This window comes from Salmo salar, chromosome ssa02, assembly GCF_905237065.1.
Source record: "Salmo salar chromosome ssa02, Ssal_v3.1, whole genome shotgun sequence".
In the NCBI taxonomy this organism is placed as follows: Eukaryota; Metazoa; Chordata; class Actinopteri; order Salmoniformes; family Salmonidae; genus Salmo; species Salmo salar.
In genome coordinates, this window is record NC_059443.1 from 21503098 (window position 1) to 21525220 (window position 22123).

The 22123-nt window shown below is 44.5% G+C and overlaps 2 protein-coding genes across 2 annotated transcripts; both read right to left on the reverse strand.

The window, feature by feature from the left end:
* Positions 1 to 253: 253 nt before the first annotated feature.
* On the reverse strand, positions 254 to 10204 carry LOC106576987 (adaptin ear-binding coat-associated protein 1). The gene is made up of 8 exons (XM_045699973.1): positions 10077 to 10204; positions 8838 to 8938; positions 8238 to 8342; positions 7036 to 7117; positions 5587 to 5695; positions 5026 to 5284; positions 2311 to 2416; positions 254 to 2216 (listed from the first exon to the last, which is right to left on the reverse strand). The coding sequence occupies exons 1-8, from the start codon at positions 10169 to 10171 to the stop codon at positions 2162 to 2164; spliced, it is 912 nt and encodes a 303-aa protein (XP_045555929.1). The 5' UTR covers positions 10172 to 10204; the 3' UTR covers positions 254 to 2161.
* A 252-nt stretch (positions 10205 to 10456) lies between these two features.
* On the reverse strand, positions 10457 to 12777 carry LOC106576980 (single-stranded DNA cytosine deaminase). The gene is made up of 5 exons (XM_014154598.2): positions 12682 to 12777; positions 11924 to 12089; positions 11031 to 11319; positions 10835 to 10950; positions 10457 to 10748 (listed from the first exon to the last, which is right to left on the reverse strand). Exons 1-5 carry the CDS (start codon positions 12699 to 12701, stop codon positions 10698 to 10700), a joined length of 642 nt encoding a protein of 213 aa, XP_014010073.2. The 5' UTR covers positions 12702 to 12777; the 3' UTR covers positions 10457 to 10697.
* Between the last annotated feature and the right edge of the window lie 9346 nt (positions 12778 to 22123).

The following is a 22123-nucleotide window of genomic DNA, read 5'->3' on the forward strand; positions in this document are numbered from 1 at the left end:
GGGCTGTATAATACTGTTCAGATGGAACGCTGTTGAGTTCCTGTAGTTGTGTACTGTCGAGACAGTCTGAGAACAAAGTATCCACTCTGTCATTACTGACACCTTACTGTAAAGCACTCTATCACAATCCAACACCGAAGCAGTGCAATACTACCCAATAAAATGTCATTCATTGGTTTATGTGTGGATTGCTTTATTGATGTAGTTCCGTTTTTTTCCTCATGTAGATAAAAAGAAAATAAGTCAACCTTGATTCAACATTACTTGATATCTTTATGCTTTGATTTTCAATACATCAACATTTACATACACATATATTTTGTATTTGTAATGTCAAGAATAAACACATAAACCAACATGAGTAGGGTCTACACAGACTCTCACCAGTTCATACCAGTTCTCCCACTAGCTGTGTTCTCACACAGGAAATCAATCAATTATCACCTCATTAATCAACATCATGTCATCAGTCAATGCAAATGTTTGAGTCCATGTGTGTGTCCATGAGAGAAAGACACACAATGATAAGTACAAAAGCCACATAACTGGATTACTGTAATATTATGATGTCCTGTACAGCATTATCATCCATCCCTCCATCTATCCCTCCTTCTATCACTCCCTCTATCCATCCATCCCTCTATCCCTTTATCCCTCCCTCCCTCAATCTATCCATCCCTCTATCCCTCCTATCATACATCCCTTCCTCCCTCCCTCCATCATCCCTCCATCTACCCATCCTTCCCTCCCTCTATCCCTCCATCCATCCCTCTATTCCTCCATCCATCCATCCCTTTACCCCTCCCTCCATCAACCCTCTATCCCTCCCTCCATCCATCCATCCATCCATTCCTCTATCCCTCCCTCCTTTCTCTCACAATAACAACACAACAGTAAAGTAAAACACTGCATCTCACAAGGACTGGAATGGTCTGACTGCATTGACAGAGTTATGTTAGTTCCAGGGTACAACGTATAGAATACAGACAGACGGACGGACGGACGGACAGACAGACAGTTGTATGTACACACACAGGGCTATTCATCCAGCAGGGCAAAAGTCGTGACCTAAATGAGTCATCTCTACCCAGAAACCCCTAGGTACTGTTTACATCACAAGGCCTAAATCAGGCCTGTCTATCACCCCATGGGTTTAAGCCCTTCCTCACCCTCCATCCCTCCTCAGACCCCACCCATCTTTCCCTTTCATCCCCTCACTCTGCTATCACTTCCCTCAATCAGCACACTTACTTCCTCTCTCTCCCTCCATTTCTGTGTTAATTGACCAACTAACACCAGCCTCCTGTTAAAACAATGCAGCCAAGTGACCCAGACAAGTGCCCATCCCCAGCCAGCAGTGATAACGTCCACAGCAGCTGCTGCTGTGCATCTCACCACTCTCCCTGTCAGACTGTGGTTGTAGGACCACAATAGCCCACTAAAGGGCGCCAAACAGCATGACTGCTGTGTAAACTTACAGTAGATCAGTGTCCACTCAAAGCAGAAGCTGCTCCAAAGCACAGCTCCAGACTCACCATGGCCTAACCTTAGCAATTAAGAGGAAAACGCAAAACTGACCTTAGATCAGATATAAGATAACTTGGTCATATACTAATGCATCCTGTAAATCAGTTATTTCAGGCGATAATTCCAGTTGTACTGGAGATTCTAAAGGAAAATGAACTACAACACTACCACAACAACAATGGGAATTACAATCTACTGACAATATATACATTTACAATAATATATTATGTACATAAATTAATTAATGTATTTATTTATCAAGACTATATTAGTGTGAGTCACCATCATTCCTTTCTGTGCCATCTTTCATTTAGAGAGATTTTCCCTCAGTCTTTTCCCTCAGTAATAAATAAATACTCTGTTGCAATAGATAGAGAGACAGAGGGAGAGGAGGGCAAGGAGAGGGGGACAGAGGGGGAGAGAGTGTAACTTTGGAGGGAGAGGATGGTAAGGAGAGGAAGCCAGGAGAGGGGTGAAGAGAGAGAGAAATAAAGAGAGGGGGAAGAGAGAGAGAGAAAGAGTACACTGAGGTTGAGGTGATAATATACAGTGTTCTGCTGGAGTCCTCCTCTGGAGTCCTCCTCAGGGGTTAAAGGTCAGGTGAAGGTCAAGTGAAAGAGATTGTGCGACGGCCTCAGAACTGCTGCCAGTTGGTGGAACCATCATCGTTGGCGAGAGAAGACACTGACCTGCAATATGGGAAAAAGAGGAGAGCATTAATGTGGGGAACAGAATAATGAAAGAAGAGAGAAAAGGATGAAAGAGAGAAGATTATCCCCTTACTTTTCTGGGGCAGAGAAGTCTCCCCACATGTCCGAGCCGCCTGTAGGGTTGGGGATTGGCTGCACCACAGAGCTGGAGTTACTGCTGTCCAGGTCTAACAAACAGCCTGAGAACAGAGAGACAACGATAGAATTAGGAATTAGAAAACAAATTTAATAGGATCTCTATGGAGACAACACACATCAGACCCTTCAATACACACCCTCTACTACTTTCTCTATATTCATACTCTAACGACAATAGCCTTTTTTCTTGGTTAGCTCATAAAACTAAAAGAAAGAACACCCTGGGCCCCATTCAATCCTTAACCTAATTACACAGTGGCATATAAAACATACACTTTTTCCCTTCAGTCAAATGAATTCACAGCATGGTTTGGGGAACTGTAAAAATAGTCTTCAACAATGGTAGCAAAATGCGCTATACAGAAAAAGCAGTTACTAGGGTAATCAAACAAGATAAACAAACAAATGAATCAGAAGCAGCAATATAAGAACAGGGTCACATTCAGGAGAACACAACGCTCTGAACGTTGCACATAGAATTGTCTTGTAAGGAGCTGACATCATCCCTAATCTACATGCCAGAGCAGATCTATACTGAACAAAAATATAAACGCAACATGCAACAATTTCAATGATTTTACTGAGTTACAGTTCATATACGGAAATCAGTCAATTGAAATAAATAAATGAGGCCCTAATCTATGTATTTCACATGAGAGGCCAGGAGCACAGCCATAGGTGGGCTTGGGAGGACATAGGCCCACCCACTTGGGAGCCAGGCCCAGCCAATCAGAGTTTTTCCCCAGAAAAGGGCTTTATGACAGACAGAATACTGCTCAATATCATCAGTTGTCCGGGTGGCTGGTCTAAGACAATCCCGCAGGTGATGAAGCCGGATGTGGAGGTCCTGGGCTGGCGTGGTTACGCGTGGTCTGCGGTTGTGAGGCCGGTTGGACGTACTGCCAAATTCTCTAAAACAACGTTGGAGGCGGCTTATGGTAGAGAAATTAACATCCAATTCTCTGGCAACAGCTCTGGTGGACATTTCTGCAGTCAGCATGCCAATTCCACACTCCCTCGAAACTTGAGACATCTATGGCATTTTTTGTGACAAAACTGAACACTTCAGAGTGGCCTTTTATTGTTCCCAGCACAAGGTGCACCTCTGTAATGATCATGCTGTTTAATCAGCTTCTTGATATGCCACACCTGTCAGGTGGTACGATTACAGTATCTTGGCAAAGGAGAAATGCACACTAACAGGGATGTAGACAAATTTGTGCACAACATTTGAGAGACTAAGCTATTTGTGCATATGTAAAATTTCTGAGATATTGTATTTCAGCTCATGAAACATGGGACCAAGACTTTACATGTTGAGTTTATTTTTGGTTTTATTACACACACACACACACACACACACACACACACACACACACACACACACACACACACACACAAAAGTATGTGAATATCTCTTCAAATTTGTGGATTCGGCTATGTCAGCCACACCTCACACCTGTTGCTGACAGGTGTATGAAATTGAGCACACAGCCATGCAATCTCCATAGACAAACATTGGCAGTAGAATGGCCTTACTGAAGAGCTCAGTGACTTTCAACGCGGCACTGTCATTTTGTCAAATTTCTTCCCTGCTAGAGCTGCCCCAGTCAACTGTAAGTGCTGTTATTGTGTGTGGAACGTGGAAACGTCTAGGAGCAACAACGGCTCAGCCGCGAAGTGGTAGGCCACACAAGCTCACAGAATGTGACCGGCGAGTGCTGAAGAGCGTAGCGAGTAAAAATTGTCTGTCCTCTGTTGCAACACTCACTACCAACTTCCAAACTGCCTCTGGAAGCAACGTCAGCACAGGAACTGTTCGTCGGGAGCTTCATGAAATAGGTTTCCATGGCCGAGCAGCCGCACACAAGCCTAAGATCACTATGCATAATGCCAAGCGTTGGCTAGAGTGGTGTAAAGCTTGCCGCCATTGGACTCTGGAGCAGTGGAAATGCATTCTCTAGAGTGATAAATACGCTTCACCATCTGGCAGTCCGACGAACGAATCTGGGTTTGGCGGATGAACAGGTGAACGCTACCTGCCCCAATGCATAGTGACGACTGTCAAGTTTGGTGGAGGAGGAATAAAGGTCTGGGGCTGTTTTTCATGGATCAGGCTAGGCCCCTTTGTTCAAGTTAAGGGAAATCCTAAAGTTACAGCATACAATGACATTCTAGACGATTCTGTGCTTCCAACTTTGTGGCAAAATTTTGGGGAAGGCCCTTTCCTGTTTCAGTATGACAATGCCACAGTGCACAAAGCGAGGTCCAGGCAGAAATGGTTTGTTGAGATCGGTGTGGAAGAACTTGACTGTCCTGCACAGAGCCCTGACCTCAACCCCATCGAACACCTTTGGGATGAATAGGAACGCCAGTTGCGAGCTAGGCCTAATTGCAGAACATCACTGCCTGACCTCACTAATGGTCTTTTGGCTGAATGGAAGCAAGTCCTCACAGAAAGCCTTCCCAAAAGAGTGGAGGCTGTTATGGCAGCAAAGGGGGGACCAACTCCATATTAATGCCCATGATTTTGGAATGAGATGTTCAGGGAGCAGGTGTCCACATACTTTTGGTCATGTAGTACATATCTATCTGAACAACCAGTAGCATTACACGTCGCTGAATGTGGCCCAAAATGCTAATCACCTACCTGTGTTACTTCCCCCTGAGAACATGTCACTTCCTGCTGAGAATGTGTTGTTTCCTCCTGAAAATGTGTCACTTCCCCCTGAAAACGAGTCACTTCCCGCAGAGAATAAGTCTCCCCCTGAGAATAAACCTTCGTTGTCATTGGAGGAGCTTGACATAGGGGGAGGGGCTATCTTGGCACCTCCACCGCCAGGGGGAGGAGGGAGGAGCCCAAAGCCACCAGCGCTCTGGGGGCGGGACTTGTCTCTCTTTCTGCCTTGCTGAGAGAGGAACAGAAATGGAAAGAAAGAAAGAAAGAAAGAAAGAAAGAAAGAAAGAAAGAAAGAAAGAAAGAAAGAAAGAAAGAAAGAAAGAAAGAAAGAAAGAAAGAAAGAAAGAAAGAAAGAGGGGCGACGGGTGAGAAGGAAGGAGAGAGGAATAGGTGTTTGAGTGATAGCTTGACAAAGCTTATAAACAGAGCATGGGTTTGCAACGTGTGCGTGCATGTTCGTTTTTTAGTTGTTAGGCACTAACCAGATGGTACCATGGTAGGAGTATTATGGGTATGAGTTGAGGAAGTTACCCCGATATTGAGAGTGATGGTCTGTCCCTCTTTGAAACCCAGGTCCAGTTTAGGAGTGTTGTCTGGAGTCTGAGACTGCTTACTGATCTCAAGCTCCTGTTTCACCCACCTGACAGAGAGACAGAGAGACAGAGGTAGGTAGAGAGAGAGAGAGATAGAGAGAGAGAGAGAGAGAGAGAGAGAAAGAGATATATACAGTAAACAGATAGAGAGAAAGAATGAGAGGGAAAAAGGGACAGAGAGTTATAGCTAGATATTACATTTCAAGCATCTTTATTCTTTTGAAAAATGTTATGTGCATAATGTTTACTTTTAATTTGTGATTGTTTATTTCACTTGCATTGGCAAGACAAAGGAGATGATTGTGGACTACAGGAAGAGGAGGACCGAGCACGCCAACATTCTCATCGACGGGGCTGCAGTGGAGCAGGTTGAGAGCTTCAAGTTCCTTGGTGTCCACATCACCAACAAACTAACATGGTCCAAGCACACCAAGACAGTCGTGAAGAGGGCACGACAAAACCTATTCCCCCTCAGGAGACTGAAAAGATTTGGCATGGGTCCCCAGATCGTCAAAAGGTTCTACAGCTGCACCATCGAGGGCATCCTGACTGGTTGCATCATTGCCTGGTATGGCAACTGCTCGGCCTCCGACCACAAGGCCCTACAGAGGGTAGTGCGAACAGCCCAGTACATCACTGGGGCCAAGCTTCCTGCCATCCAGGACATCTATACCAGGCGGTGTCAGAGGAAGGCCCTAAAAATTGTCAAAGACTCCAGCCACCCTAGTCATAGACTGTTCTCTCTGCTACCGCACGGCAAGCGGTACCGGAGTGCCAAGTCTAGGTCCAAGAGGCTTCTAAACAGCTTTTACCCCCAAGCCATAAGACTACTGAACATCTAATCAAATGGCTACCCAGACTATTTGCAGTGCCCCTCTCACCCCTTCTTTACACCACTGCTACTCTCTGTTATTATCTATGCATAGTCACTTTAATAACTCTACCTACATGTACATACTACCTCAACTAACCGGTGCCCCCGCACATTGACTCTGTACTGCTACCCTGTATATAGTCTTGCTATTGTTATTTTATTGCTGCTCTTGAATTGCTTTTATCTCTTATTCTTATCCGTATTTTTTGGAAACTGCATTATTGGTTAGGGGCTCGTAAGTAAGCATTTCACTGTAGGATCTACACCTGTTGTATTCAGCGCATGTGACTAATAAAATTTGATTTGATTTTGATTTGAATATAAACATATGTTTTCCATGTCAATAAAGCCCCTTGGAATTGAATTGAGAATTATAGAGTGAAACAGATGACAGGCTATCACTAATTCATGTCAGTTAGAAGTCTACATTCTAGCTCTGATCTGCACTTGTTCGCTAATGTAATGAGAGTGTTATCTCTGTTGTGACAGCTGACAGCTGTAAGAGCAACACACTTAAAGTGGTCCTGCAGCGCCACGTTGAAGTCAAACGAGTCTCCTCTGTCCCCGAACCCGATGCCTATGAACGCACTGCGACCTGGGAGACAGAGGTCAGAGAAGAACAACAGACCAATGTAAATTACAAATCAAATCACTTCGTACACACACTGATCCTAAAACAGAGACATAGCACAGTGAGAAACAACTGATTGTGTACTCCAAATGCTGTAGTAGAATACTGTTTCAAACTACATACTCAAATGATCCAAAACATACTTTGTTATTACTGTGGTATACTACTAATACTATACTGAACAACAATATGAACGCAACATGCAACAATTTCAACGATTTTACTGAGTTACAGTTCATATACGGAAATCAGTCAATTTAATTAAATAAATTAGGCCCTATTCTATGGATTTCACATGACTGGGCAGGGGCACAGCCATGGGTGGGCCTGGGAGGGCATAGGTCCACCCACTTGGGAGCCAAGCCCACCCACTGGGGAGCCAGGCCCAGCCAATCAGAGTATGTTTTTCCCCACAAAAGGGCTTTAATACAGACAGAAATACTTCTCAGTTTCATCAGCTGTCTGGGTGGCAGGTGAAGAAGCCAGATATGGAGGTCCTGGCCTGGCGTGGTTAAACGTGGTCTGAGGTAGTGAGGCCGGTTGGATGTACTGCCAAATTCTCTAAAACAATGTTGGAGGCGGCTTATAGTAGAGAAATAAACATTCAATTCTCTGGCAACAGCTCTGGTGGACATTCCTGCAGTCAGCATGCCAGTTGCATGCTCCCTCAAAACTTGAGATATCTGTGGCATTGTGTTTTGTGACAAAACTGAACATTTTAGAGTGGCCATTTATTGTCACCAGCACTAGATGCACCTGTGTAATGACGATGCTGTTTAATCAGCTTCTTGATATGCCACACCTGTCAGGTGGATGGATTATCTTGGCAAAGGAGAAATGCTCACTAAAAGGGACGTAAACAAATATGTGCACATTTTATTTTGTGAAATAAGCTTTTTGGGCATATGGAACATCTCTGGGATCTTTTATTTCAGCTCATGAAACATGGGAACAAAACTTTACATGTTGCATATATATTTTTGTTCAGTATAATAACTGCCAATAGAAAATGTGAGGAAGTAGTGTGTGATACTTCTTTCTAATTTGGCTATATGGTGACAATGGACGACGATCAACAACCCACCACTCTCATCCTGGATCCGAAGCACAAAGTAACGACTGGAGTCACTGACGGTTTCTATGGCGATGCCAGGGTACTCGTCCACTGGTGCCTGTGCAAACAGCTCCCCTGCAGAGACGGGTAGTTATAACTCAGGCATTATAACTAACGGTTCTAGTCAAGAGTCAGAGGGCAAGGTGGAACAGTTAACATGGTCCTTTCAGATCAACAAGAAGTTCCCAGGGGACGATTTGGAATTGGGCACAATGATCTTCTGACTAGAAGTGCCTAGAGGTGGGCTAGAGGTGGGCTAGGGGCTATTGCAGGAGTCCCCAATTACATTCAGCAGTGGGCAAATTCCTTGAGCGGATGGTCAGAACATAGTTATAAATAATTTGCACACTGCAAATTGACCGCAAGAAACAGATAGTATTTGACAAAAACAGAATCATTTCAAAACTTGATTACATTGGGATACGATCACATATGCCTCTCTATTTATGCGTGAGAATACTTGGGAACAGATTTCCTACATTAAAATTACTTTGAGCATTTCCTGGTGATTTTACAGTCTTTTATGTCCAAGAACAAAAAATGATAATTTGTAAAGATTTGGCCTCTCACCAGAGATCTTGTCCTCCAGTTTGATGAAAGCCACTTTTCCCCGAGCCGTCACTCTCATACGGCCTGTCCAATCAGGGGCGTCCAGCTTCCAATCCGCAGCCCTGAGGGAGACACAGACAGCCAATCAGGGATGAGACTGACTGTATAGGTGTGTGTGTGTGAGAAAGAGGGAGACCATGTTGTTGATAACCAACCACTACACCTTGCTACTGAAATGAGTGACTGGGCTGGTAACTGGGCTGGGGACTGGGCTGGTGTCTGGGCTGGGGACTGGGCTGGGGACTGGGCTGGGGACTGGGCTGGGGACTGGGCTGGGGACTGGGCTGGTGACTGGGCTGGGGACTGGGCTGGGGACTGGGCTGGGGACTGGGCCGGGGACTGGGCTGGTGACTGGGCTGGCAGTTCACCAGACCTGGGGTGGAATAGTCCCTCATTATTATTACTCACTACATCACACAACAGACTCAGCTTTGTGTGTGGTCATGGCACGTTACTGGTGGTCAGCCAATCAGCTCCCAGGAGACAGATACAGTATGGAGGCTGTCCAGTCAGCATGGAGATAGACTGGATCACGTTAAAACACCAGCCAATGAACAAATGGGTAAACACAATATAGTCACACACACACTGCCAAACGTAGACGGTTCCCTAACAGGACTGAAGTCACTGTTAACAAGAGATCCTTTAACGAACCCTGTTCAGCAAGTAACAGGATAGGCGACAACAGAGAAAATGCCCAGATAATCCTCAGAGGGAGTAAAAATCTCACCTAATCCTCTGGACCTTTAAATACCGTAGTATCCGCAATAGCCTTTCATTAAACATTCGCCCCAAAGAAGAGCGCAGTCAAAGCGCATTCTATAAAACGGGGACACGACACAGTCACGTTTTCGCACTGAAAACAGGATTCAGTGTCATTGTCTAATACCGACAGGTGGACTACAATAATGACAGGTGTATTCTCCCTATCCATCCCACTACGCACAACCTTGACATCTGGTGGTAGACTATTCCTCCCCAACCAATTTGCCTAGTAAGCCACCTTAGAAAAAGCTATTGCGTACTGCAAAGGCAACAGAGACGACCATTATAGCCTTTATATGGACTTTACATTGCCTTGATGTGGGGACAAGAGCTTTGCCTACGGGGAGGTTGATATATCGCCGTATCAAACAATGGATGCTGGAGTCAGACCAGGGCAAGGCCACTGGTTGATTCTGACGGAACCGGGTCTCTTACCTGACTCCCCGGTTCGATGCCCGCGGCGGGATTCGGTAAACGTTAACGTCAGGTTTCACACACAGGATCGACTCGTATTCGCCCTCGGTCGCCATCTTGACTTTAATTCAATCGGTGTGTGGTGATGGTGCACGTTAACGGGCGCGAGAGCGTAATACACTGTGTATTTGCGCACGTGAAGCGTTCACATCCATTTCTAATGTCATTCGTCCAGATTAATCAACCATTGTCAGTGATAGTTTAGAGATCATTGTAATCAATTAGCCTAAGCTTTATTTTGTTGTTTATCGTTGTCTATGTGAGAGATAAAGAGCTGGTCAAATGTAAATAGAGGATAGGATAATGTCAACACAAAACCACTCATAATCACAGTTGGAGGGAATGATTTAATGGATGTGTTACAAGACAGTAATAATGCTACAAAGGGTAAAAATGTAAATCACATGGATTAAATAATATATAAACACATTATTGAGTTGTACAGTTGACCTACTTCAGTTATTATTATTTACTTTTACAGTGATAGATTAAAGTGATCAGTTTAACATTGACAGGTAGCACCAGTGGGAGGAGCAGAATAAATAGCTCCATATCAGTGTATATGACAGGGATAGAGGTGAATCACAGTCCAAGTAGCTCGAAAGCATCTCCCCAATCTTCTGCCTCACCAGGCTGAAAGACAAATCAGTAAACAATATTAGCCTACTAACTCAAGGGTACAGTGTGTGTGCGTGTGTGTGTGTGTGTGTGTGTCCTACCTGGAGGATGTCGTTAAGTTTCCTGGCCAGTTGAACAGAGTTTTGATGCAGTCCGTCCCAGGCCTTAAACACACGCTGTCTGCAAGCTACAAAAGTCTGCCAACAGTAGAAATAGTCTATAGGGAAGAGGCAGAATTATAATGAGAGACGTACTCACACACCCACACACTCACACACACACACACACCCTCTCTACCTTCATAGTTCATGACAGTGATCTGCACCCCGGCTCTCTGCAGCATGCGGAGACCCTCTCTAGCACTGCTGTCCTCCGGGTCACAGAAGTAGAGCCTGGAGACGTAGATCCTGAGGCGGAGGTTGGGGGTCTGGCTGAGGAACTGGGCCAGCCTGTAGGAGCAGTCTGAGCAGGGGGACCAGGAACAGAACCAGGTGACAGAGTAACACAGTCCCACACTGTCTGGAGCTCCATAACCCCACAGGCCTGGACACAGGGCGCCTGCTTCCAGGAGGCGCAGGAACAGCAGCTGGGGGGTGGAAGGAAAGAGCGTGATGGAGGTGTGTGAGAAAGGGAGAGGGGTGAGGAATGAGGGAGAGATAGTGATGGAGATAGGGGAGGAAGTGAGAGGGATGAGGAATGAGGGAGAGTGAGTGATGGAGATAGGTGAGGAATGAGGGAGAGAGAGTGATGGAGATAGTTGAGGAAGGTAGACGGGTGAGGAATGAGGGAGAGAGTGATGGATGTAGTTGAGGAAGAGAGAGAGAGAGAGAGAGAGAGAGAGAGAGAGAGAGAGGGGGAATGATTGAGGGAGGAAGATGTAGATAGAGAGAAAGGAGAGGTAATGCATGGATAGAGAGAGTGGAGAGTAGAATGACGGGAAAGAGAGTGATGAAGACAGGGGAAGGAAAGAAAGAAAATGGAAGAGATGGGAAATATATAAAGAAGGAAAGGGGGAGAGAAACTGGAGCAAATGACAGATGATCAAATTTGTTGCATGTTTTTTACCCCTTTCGTCTGTTTCTTCCTCTCCCTCTCTCGCCTCTCCCTCTCCTCTCCCTCTCCTCTCCTTTCCCTACTCTCTCCCCTCCCTCCTCTCCCTACACTTTCCCCTCCCTCCCTCCCTCCCTCACCTCAACATGACAGCCGGACCGGTTGCGCAGGTGTCCAAAGTCGAAGGAGAGTGAGTTTGGTCCCACCCGCCTCTTGACCACGAAGCACAGGTAGGTTTCGTGTCGGCCCTTGGCCCAGCGCATGTTCTTATAGTGGTAGATAAACTTCTTCTGGGCCAACAGAACACTGAGACACAGAAAGTAGGTTTTCACTCAAATAAGTAATAGAGATGAATGTTAAATCTATTTTCATACACAAACTGAGGCAGGCCTATGGTGAAAAGGTGAATGGTTATAGCCACTACTATTGCTTTTCCCTTCTCTGCCCCTGTAGTGTATTTCTTCTGGTGTGGAAAAGCCATATACTCTGGTTATGAGGACTGCACTAACTACTCAACACTTTCCGCTTCTTCTTTCATAAAACCACTGGTTTGGTTAACCATCTGTCAATGAACTGGTGTCTAACAAACTGGCCCTGGTTCTCTCAGTCTCAGTTTCAATCAGACAGCTTTCAGTGAAACTAGCGAAAGCTATTCAATACATTGTTGTCATCATCACCGAAACTTCTGATTGTGCTGCATAAGAGAAAGATGACAGGAGTGGTTTCATAATGCATCATCAATAATAAATAGGACAGCAATCACCAATTGGTAGTGATTAGCTTTAAAATATGTACTACACCATACATTAGTTGATCCCGTCATGTGATATTATATCATATACATTTTCTCAACTCATTAAACAATGAATACAAAAAAACAGATGTGCATTTTACTCACCTGTCAAATTTGTTGATCATTTCAGAAGCCTAATTTGTCTCACACAGTCAATCAGGCGAGAGTGAGTGGTGAGATGAGTGAGAGAGGGTGGGGGGAGGAGGGAAGGGAAGGAGGGGACAGGGTAGATATATATATATATAAACCTATACGCTCAGTCAAACAGTTTGTGTAGAGAGGTGGCTCTGGTTGGATGGAGAGATTTTTCAAAACAAGAATAGGGGAGGGGTGACAACAGTACCAAAGCTAGGCCAGGGCCGTATAGATACAGTATACTACAGGACATTGTTATTCAGTATACTACAGGACATTGTTATTCAGTATACTACAGGACATTGTTATTCAGTATACTACAGGACATTGTTATTCAGTATACTACAGGACATTGTTATTCAGTATACTACAGGACATTGTTATTCAGTATACTACAGGACATTGTTATTCAGTATACTACAGGACATTGTTATTCAGTATACTACAGGACATTGTTATTCAGTATACTACAGGACATGTTATTCAGTAAGAATTGTTATTCAATATACTACAGGACATTGTTATTCAGTATACTACAGGACATTGTTATTCAGTATACTACAGGATATACTACAGGACATTGTTATTCAGTATACTACAGGACATTGTTATTCAGTATACTACAGGACATTGTTATTCAGTATACTACAGGACATTGTTATTCAGTATACTACAGGACATTGTTATTCAGTATACTACAGGACATTGTTATTCAGTATACTACAGGACATTGTTATTCAGTATACTACAGGACATTGTTATTCAGTATACTACAGGACATTGTTATTCAGTATAATATATACTACAGGACATTGTTATTCAGTATACTACAGGACATTGTTATTCAGTATACTACAGGACATTGTTATTCGGTATACTACAGGACATTGTTATTCAATATACTACAGGACATTGCTCTTCAGCAAACAACAATGTAGGCCTACAAACTGGGAAACTAGATAAGAAACACTAGTTATACTAGATATATATAGTCCATGAGTTGATTATGACAAATACTAAACTGAACCAAAAATATAAACGCAACATGCAACAATTTTAAAGACTTTACTGAGTTACAGTTCATATATGTAAATCAGTCAATTGAAATAAATTCATTAGGCCCTAATCTATGGATTTCACATGACTGGGAATACAGATATGCATCTGTTGGTCACAGATACCTTAAAATAAAGGTAGGGGCGTGGATCAGAAAACCAGTCAGTATCTGGTGTGACCACCATTTGCCTCATGCAGCGCAACATATCTCCTTCACATAGAATTTATCAGGCTGTTGATTGGCGGATATTGGCTTGAACTGGAACACGCTGTCGTATACGTTGATCCAGAGCATCCCAAACATGCTCAATGGGTGACATGTCTGGTGAATATGCAGGCCATGGAAGAACTGGGACATGTTCCAGCTTCCAGGAATTGTGTACAGATCCTTGCGACATGGGGCCGTGCATTATCATGCTGAAACATGAGGTGATGGCGGCGGATGAATGGATGACAATGGGCCTCAGGATCTCATCACGGTATCTCTGTGCATTCAAATTGCCATCGATAAAATGCAATTGTGTTTGTTGTCCGTAGCTTATGCCTGCCCATACTATAACCCCACCGCCACCATGGGTCTCTGTTCACAACGTTGATATCAGCCAACCGCTCACCCACACAACCGCCATCTGCCCGGTACAGTTGAAACCGGCATTCATCCGTGAAGAGCACACTTCTCCAGCGTGCCAGTAGCCATCGAAGGTGAGCATTTGCCCACTGAAGTCAGTTACGACACCGAACTGCAGTCAGGTCAAGACCTTGGTGAGGACAACAAGCACGCAGATGAGCTTCCCTGAGATGGTTTTTGGTTATTCTTTGTTTCGCAAACCCACAATTTCATCTGTGGCATTATGTTGTGTGACAAAACTGAACATTTTAGAGTGGCCTTTTATTGTCCCCAGTGTAATGATCATGCTGTTTTTTTTTATTGTCCCACCTGTGTAATGATCATGCTGTTTAATCAGCTTCTTGATATGCCACACCTGTCAAGCGGATGGATTATTTTAACAAATGAGAAATGCTCACTAACAGGGATGTGAACAAATTTGTGCACAACATTTGAGAGAAATAAGCTTTTTGTGCTTCTGGAACATTTCTGCGATCTTTTATTTCAGCTCATGAAACATGGGACCAACACTTTATATGTTGCATTTATGTTTTTGTTCAGTATAGTTATACTACATAGATATAGTCCATGAGTTGATTATGACTAATTAGAGGACCACAAGAAACAAATCCGTTTCACAATGCAGGAAACACAAAGCAATTACAGTGACCACACATGAGTCCAGGAGTGTTTGACGTGATTTGTAACCTTTTGATTTTCTCACATACGTCAGTAAACTCAGCCAAATGGGTGGAAATTTCCAAAGGCGCTTCGCTCGCTCCCCCAGCCAGTCACCCAACCCTCCACTCTGGTTTTCCCAGATCATAAAAAATGAAAACTTCCAGATACCTTCTCGCCTTGATGCAGACTGGGTTTACCACTCTTCCTCGTTCCCCTCCACTCCTCCCTCCTTTCCTTACCTCCTCCCCCTCGTCACCGTTTCCAGGCCCCAGAGTTGGGGTAGACATGGGCGTCCCCCCTAATCCAGAGGCCCTGACACCTATACCTCTGATTTGGGTTTTGTGAGTGCATGTTCTTGCACGTGTCATATTTGGGTTTTCCCAAAGTGTGTCAATCATAAAAACCGTAGGAGCTGTGAGTGACCCCTCTCACCCCAGGCTTCCCTCTCTGCTCCACCACCGCAGTGTGTGGCTCTCTCCCCTTACCCACACTGTGTATAACTCAGACCAACCAGCCTTTGAACCATGAGATGTTGTCATCCATCCTCCTCCATAGACGAGGGTGTGTTCACTCTCTCTCCGGCTTTGTTCTGTGCCATCGTTCTGTCTGTTTTTGCTCCGGCCCGGTCCCGTTCACTGCAGCTGCACGCATCCTGTGCCTCTGTTTCCCATGACTTCCCACTCCCCTCACCCTCTCATGCACTCTGTGGTTTGGGGAATTCACCGTTTCCCAGGGTGGGTGTATTTGGAGCTCATCTGTACTGTGTGTGTGTGTGAGTGTGTGTTTGGTTGGCTTGTGGAGCCCATCTGTGTGAGTGTGTCATAATTATGATCTATACACATCATCTGGAACAGATTTATACACTCTGCCATTTACGTACCAACCGCCAGGGGTGCGGTGCCCCAACATCAAGATTTACACTCATCTGCAATGTTTGTCTCTGTGTGTCTGTGTGTGTATGTGTCTGGGTGTGTATGTCTCTGTGTGTGTGTGTGTCTGTGTGTGTATCTGTCTGTGTGTGTATGTCTCTGTGTGTGTATGTGTCTGTGTGTATGTCTCTGTGTGTGTATGTGTCTGTGTGTGTATGTCTCTGTGTGTGTATGTGTCTGTATGTATCTGTCTGTGTATGTCTCTGTGTGTGTATGTGTCTGTGTGTTTATGTCTCTGTGTGTGTATGTGTCTGTATGTATCTGTCTGTGTGTGTATGTCTCTGTGTGTGTATGTGTCAGTGTGTGTATGTGTGTGAGAGAGAGAGTGACTCTATGTGTTGACAGCAACTAACCTTAGTAACCTTGTTGCACTATGTTTATTAAAGCACCTAAAATTCACTGTGCAAGTGAATGTGTCTATGGAATGTTACCATTCATAACCTCCAGTCTGTTTTAAATATGATCCTGAAAACGTGTGCGTGCGTGTGCGTGCGTGTGTGGTTTTAAGTAAGACATATGGATTACACATCACCATCTTCCATGGTTTGACCACAGTTTACCGAGGTCACCTTTCAGTCACATATCAACTCAAGTGCACTGGCCCTCCTCTCGTGCACAGCACTACTGTAACAGACAGTGTGTGTGTCAGAGTACAGTAGGTTATGGTAGACATGGCTGTGCATTTAACTCATAGTTACAGGGGGAACCAACCGGCAGCAGGATGTGCAAAGTCATACTTTCCGAACCCCCCCCACCCACACACACACACACACACACACACACACACACACACACACACACACACACACACACACACACACACACACACACACACACACACACACACACACACACACACACACACACACACACCGTGCAGAACCACATGACCACAGTCACAAACAGGCTTACTTTCCAGTAGCGTGAACTCACATCTGTTTCCTGACAACAATAATAGTTTCAGATGGGTTAGACTATAGAAGGCCAGCTAACAGGTGTCTGCAGCAGGGCAGGGCAGCCATGGAGAGAGAGAACCATGACTCTCAATAATAAAATGACCTCATGCTCAACGGGAAGAATGGGGAAGACTGTTTCAAGGATAACAATTACTCCCACACTCACCATTACATCTGTCTGTCTGCACATTTCCTTCACTAATGTGCATGGCCATGGGTAGTGCTAAATGTGTGAGTGGGAGTGATTTTTTTTAATGGGGTTTTACTGTAATCCCAGCACTACAAAGAGTTGTGGCATTGTAATGTATTTATTCTGAAGATTACACATTGTTTTACTGCAGAGAAATCACTTTACGTTACCCAGAATCCTAGAGGCTTAGAGCTGAGGATTTGTTCAAGTTAAACAGTTGATGCAATCTTTGGCGGTTCTGTTTTCTTAAACTTTGTATTAGGGGAGATACTCCTCCCCCAAGACCACACACACACACCGCTAGCTATTTCATTTACAACACTCCAACACTGTATGTCTGTAAGAAACAGGTTACTGTAGTTATGATACGGTCTGAGGTTAGCATGGTGAGCACACGTTTAGCTAACCACGCTCTAATTCTGGTTAGGCCGAGACAGGGCTGGAGAGCAGTGTCACTCATACCCTTCCACCCACACACAAACTGACATTCACCTGCAGACAGCACACTACACTACTGCTATAATTGACTACCAATACCATGGTGTGTAAGCTGTACCAAGGATAATATAGCTGACACTTTCCTCCTGCCATGTGACAGGTGTGCAGTGTGAGGAAGGATGTTAAGTGCAATTAAAGGGGGGATGAGGATAGAGAGAGAGAGATGAATGAAGGAGAGCCTGTGTGTTTTGCAGACTCATACAAAGCCACACACAGGTGCAGGTGAGGAGTGAGAGAGAAGACGGGGGAGAAAGAGAGAAAGGCGAACAGAGATGTTCTGCAGACTCACATAAACCACATACTTCCTCACACACAGTAAATGTATACTCACTGACACAGGTGTGCACACAGCCCCACGTACGCACACTTTTATTTGCAAAATCACTTATTTATAAAAATACATTTTTACAAATAAAGAGCCACATATAAACAGTATATTTTACATCAAATGAGAACTCAATGACAATTGTAAAAGCAATACATAAATAAATACATACTACAAATCAGGAGAGGAAAAAACATCATTTAAGTGAGGTTCTGTTCACTAGATTGTCCATTGTCTTCCAACATTTTAGTTAGACTCTACCCTCATTATTGATAAGAGCGGTAGTCCACCTCTTTTCACTGTATCTCTCCTCCTCCTCTCTCTATTTCCCTATAGTATCTCTCCTCCTCCTCTCTCTATTTCCCTTTAGTATCTCTCCTCCTCCTCCTCCTCTCTCTATTTCCCTATAGTATCTCTCCTCCTCCTCTCTCTATTTCCCTATAGTATCTCTCCTCCTCCTCCTCTCTCTATTTCCCTTTAGTATCTCTCCTCCTCCTCCTCTCTCTATTTCCCTAGAGTATCTCTCCTCCTCCTCTCTCTATTTCCCTTTAGTATCTCTCCTCCTCCTCCTCTCTCTATTTCCCTTTAGTATCTCTCCTCCTCCTCCTCTCTCTATTTCCCTTTAGTATCTCTCCTCCTCCTCTCTCTATTTCCCTTTAGTATCTCTCCTCCTCCTCCTCTCTCTATTTCCCTATAGTATCTCTCCTCCTCCTCCTCTCTCTATTTCCCTTTAGTATCTCTCCTCCTCCTCCTCTCTATTTCCCTAGAGTATCTCTCCTCCTCCTCTCTCTATTTCCCTTTAGTAACTCTCCTCCTCCTCCTCTCTCTATTTCCCTAGAGTATCTCTCCTCCTCCTCCTCTCTCTATTTCCCTATAGTATCTCTCCTCCTCCTCCTCTCTCTATTTCCCTTTAGTATCTCCCCTCCTCCTCTCTATTTCCCTTTAGTATCTCTCCTCCTCCTCTCTATTTCCCTATAGTATCTCTCCTCCTCTCTCTATTTCCCTTTAGTATCTCTCCTCCTCCTCCTCTCTATTTCCCTATAGTATCTCTCCTCCTCCTCCTCCTCACTCTATTTCCCTTTAGTATCTCCTCCTCCTCTCTCTATTTCCCTATAGTATCTCTCCTCCTCCTCCTCTCTCTATTTCCCTATAGTATCTCTCCTCCTCCTCCTCCTCACTCTATTTCCCTTTAGTATCTCTCCTCCTCCTCCTCTCTCTATTTCCCTTTAGTATCTCTCCTCCTCCTCCTCTCTCTATTTCCCTATAGTATCTCTCCTCCTCCTCTCTATTTCCCTTTAGTATCTCTCCTCCTCTCTATTTCCCTTTAGTATCTCTCCTTTCTCTCTCTATTTCCCTATAGTATCTCTCCTCCTCCTCTCTATTTCCCTTTAGTATCTCTCCTCCTCCTCTCTATTTCCCTTTAGTATCTCTCCTCCTCTCTATTTCCCTTTAGTATCACTCCTCCTCCTCTCTCTATTTCCCTTTAGTATCTCTCCTCCTCCTCTCTCTATTTCCCTATAGTATCTCTCCTCCTCTCTATTTCCCTTTAGTATCACTCCTCCTCCTCTCTCTATTTCCCTTTAGTATCTCTCCTCCTCCTCTCTCTATTTCCCTTTAGTATCTCTCCTCCTCCTCTCTATTTCCCTTTAGTATCTCTCCTCCTCTCTATTTCCCTTTAGTATCACTCCTCCTCCTCTCTCTATTTCCCTATAGTATCTCTCCTCCTCCTCTCTCTATTTCCCTTTAGTATCTCTCCTCCTCCTCCTCTCTCTATTTCCCTATAGTAGCTCTCCTCCTCCTCCTCTCTCTATTTCCCTAGAGTATCTCTCCTCCTCCTCCTCCTCACTCTATTTCCCTTTAGTATCTCTCCTCCTCCTCTCTCTATTTCCCTTTAGTATCTCTCCTCCTCCTCTCTCTATTTCCCTATAGTATCTCTCCTCCTCCTCCTCTCTCTATTTCCCTATAGTATCTCTCCTCCTCCTCCTCTCTCTATTTCCCTATAGTAGCTCTCCTCCTCCTCCTCTCTCTATTTCCCTATAGTATCTCTCCTCCTCCTCTCTCTATTTCCCTTTAGTATCTCTCCTCCTCCTCCTCTCTATTTCCCTAGAGTATCTCTCCTCCTCCTCTCTCTATTTCCCTTTAGTATCTCTCCTCCTCCTCCTCTCTCTATTTCCCTAGAGTATCTCTCCTCCTCCTCCTCTCTCTATTTCCCTATAGTATCTCTCCTCCTCCTCCTCTCTCTATTTCCCTATAGTATCTCTCCTCCTCCTCTCTATTTCCCTTTAGTATCTCTCCTCCTCCTCTCTATTTCCCTATAGTATCTCTCCTCCTCCTCTCTATTTCCCTTTAGTATCTCTCCTCCTCTCTATTTCCCTTTAGTATCTCTCCTCCTCCTCTCTATTTCCCTTTAGTATCTCTCCTCCTCCTCTCTCTATTTCCCTTTAGTATCTCTCCTCCTCTCTCTATTTCCCTTTAGTATCTCTCCTCCTCCTCCTCTCTATTTCCCTATAGTATCTCTCCTCCTCCTCCTCCTCACTCTATTTCCCTTTAGTATCTCTCCTCCTCCTCCTCTCTCTATTTCCCTATAGTATCTCTCCTCCTCCTCCTCTCTCTATTTCCCTATAGTATCTCTCCTCCTACTCCTCCTCACTCTATTTCCCTTTAGTATCTCTCCTCCTCCTCTCTCTATTTCCCTTTAGTATCTCTCCTCCTCCTCCTCTCTCTATTTCCCTATAGTATCTCTCCTCCTCCTCTCTATTTCCCTTTAGTATCTCTCCTCCTCTCTATTTCCCTTTAGTATCACTCCTCCTCCTCTCTCTATTTCCCTTTAGTATCTCTCCTCCTCCTCTCTCTATTTCCCTTTAGTATCTCTCCTCCTCCTCCTCTCTCTATTTCCCTATAGTATCTCTCCTCCTCCTCTCTCTATTTCCCTTTAGTATCTCTCCTCCCCTCTCTATTTCCCTTTAGTATCTCTCCTCCTCCTCCTCCTCTCTCTATTTCCCTTTAGTATCTCTCCTCCTCCTCCTCTCTCTATTTCCCTATAGTAGCTCTCCTCCTCCTCCTCTCTCTATTTCCCTAGAGTATCTCTCCTCCTCCTCCTCTCTCTATTTCCCTTTAGTATCTCTCCTCCTCCTCCTCTCTCTATTTCCCTTTAGTATCTCTCCTCCTCCTCCTCTCTCTATTTCCCTATAGTATCTCTCCTCCTCCTCTCTCTATTTCCCTAAAGTATCTCTCCTCCTCCTCTCTCTATTTCCCTATAGTAGCTCTCCTCCTCCTCCTCTCTCTATTTCCCTATAGTATCTCTCCTCCTCCTCTCTCTATTTCCCTTTAGTATCTCTCCTCCTCCTCCTCTCTCTATTTCCCTATAGTATCTCTCCTCCTCCTCTCTCTATTTCCCTTTAGTATCTCTCCTCCTCCTCTCTCTATTTCCCTTTAGTATCTCTCCTCCTCCTCTCTCTATTTCCCTTTAGTATCTCTCCTCCTCCTCCTCTCTCTATTTCCCTTTAGTATCTCTCCTCCTCCTCTCTCTATTTCCCTTTAGTATCTCTCCTCCTCCTCCTCTCTCTATTTCCCTATAGTAGCTCTCCTCCTCCTCCTCTCTCTATTTCCCTTTAGTATCTCTCCTCCTCCTCTCTCTATTTCCCTATAGTATCTCTCCTCCTCCTCCTCCTCTCTCTATTTCCCTTTAGTATCTCTCCTCCTCTCTATTTCCCTTTAGTATCTCTCCTCCTCCTCTCTCTATTTCCCTTTAGTATCTCTCCTCCTCTCTATTTCCCTTTAGTATCTCTCCTCCTCCTCCTCTCTCTATTTCCCTATAGTATCTCTCCTCCTCCTCCTCTCTCTATTTCCCTTTAGTATCTCTCCTCCTCCTCTCTCTCTATTTCCCTTTAGTATCTCTCCTCCTCCTCCTCTCTCTATTTCCCTTTAGTATCTCTCCTCCTCCTCTCTCTATTTCCCTTTAGTATCTCTCCTCCTCCTCTCTCTATTTCCCTTTAGTATCTCTCCTCCTCCTCTCTCTATTTCCCTTTAGTATCTCTCCTCCTCCTCTCTCTATTTCCCTTTAGTATCTCTCCTCCTCCTCCTCTCTCTATTTCCCTAGAGTATCTCTCCTCCTCCTCTCTCTATTTCCCTTTAGTATCTCTCCTCCTCCTCCTCTCTCTATTTCCCTAT